Genomic DNA, 719 nt, shown 5'->3' with positions numbered 1-719 from the left:
TAAATCGCTGTCCCTCCCTTCTGAAGCGAAGTGCCACCCAGCTGTGCATCTGAGAGCTCCCCTGAAATGAGCGACGATTCTGCTCTTGAAAATACACCTGGAGCAGAACTTCAGCAGACTAACTGTCTTGATGGGGCAGTTTCCAGAGACCACGATACACGGATCCCACCTAGGCAAAGACCCAATCATGGGGCCGGATAAAACATCAACTGAAGCCTCGCTGTGTGTTAACTGTTTAAACTATCTAGCCTTACCTACACACCTTCTAATACAGAAATACTGCACAGAGAAGATTGAAAGGGCCATTACACACACACCGTAACAATGACAAAATAGCCCATTTAGAACAGACCAGTTAAAGATGCTTCGGGTGTGTTTACAGTGAATACAGAAGCGCCGACCAGTTACTAACCTCCGCAGCTGGGCATTTTCACTCCGGAGAGGCTGTAAAGCCAGTGCTATTTCAGCCTGTACATTCGTGCTTTCCGCTACAGCTGGGAGCAATGATACACAGTCCTCTATCTCACTCATCAGCCTTAACATCTCCGAATCATCTGCAGGAGGTGAGGGGGAGAAAGACCTCATGAACATAGAAACCTGTAAGAGGACAGTCATATTTTCTATGTGATTAAGCAATCTACAAAGTAATACAATGGCTTCGACTTTTTTTTCAAGAAAGTCTCACCTTTATTTTAACTATATTTATTTATTTAAAATTT

The 719-nt window shown here is 43.9% G+C and overlaps 1 protein-coding gene across 1 annotated transcript in view; it reads right to left on the bottom strand.

Moving 5' to 3' along the window:
• Nucleotides 1-719, bottom strand: part of CCDC14 (coiled-coil domain containing 14) — a gene marked incomplete at its 5' end in the record, with an annotated part of 8,819 nt that overhangs the window by 3,472 nt on the left and 4,628 nt on the right. The window contains one exon of the mRNA XM_010139190.1: nucleotides 413-554. Within this exon, the coding sequence (XP_010137492.1) occupies nucleotides 413-554 (142 nt within the window). The remainder of the gene's footprint in view (nucleotides 1-412; nucleotides 555-719) is intronic.

This window comes from Buceros rhinoceros, unplaced genomic scaffold (genome assembly GCF_000710305.1).
Source record: "Buceros rhinoceros silvestris isolate BGI_N320 unplaced genomic scaffold, ASM71030v1 scaffold43466, whole genome shotgun sequence".
NCBI lineage: Eukaryota > Metazoa > Chordata > Aves > Bucerotiformes > Bucerotidae > Buceros > Buceros rhinoceros.
Note: the sequence above shows the minus strand (reverse complement) of the source record. Positions and strands in the feature narration are given on the sequence as shown.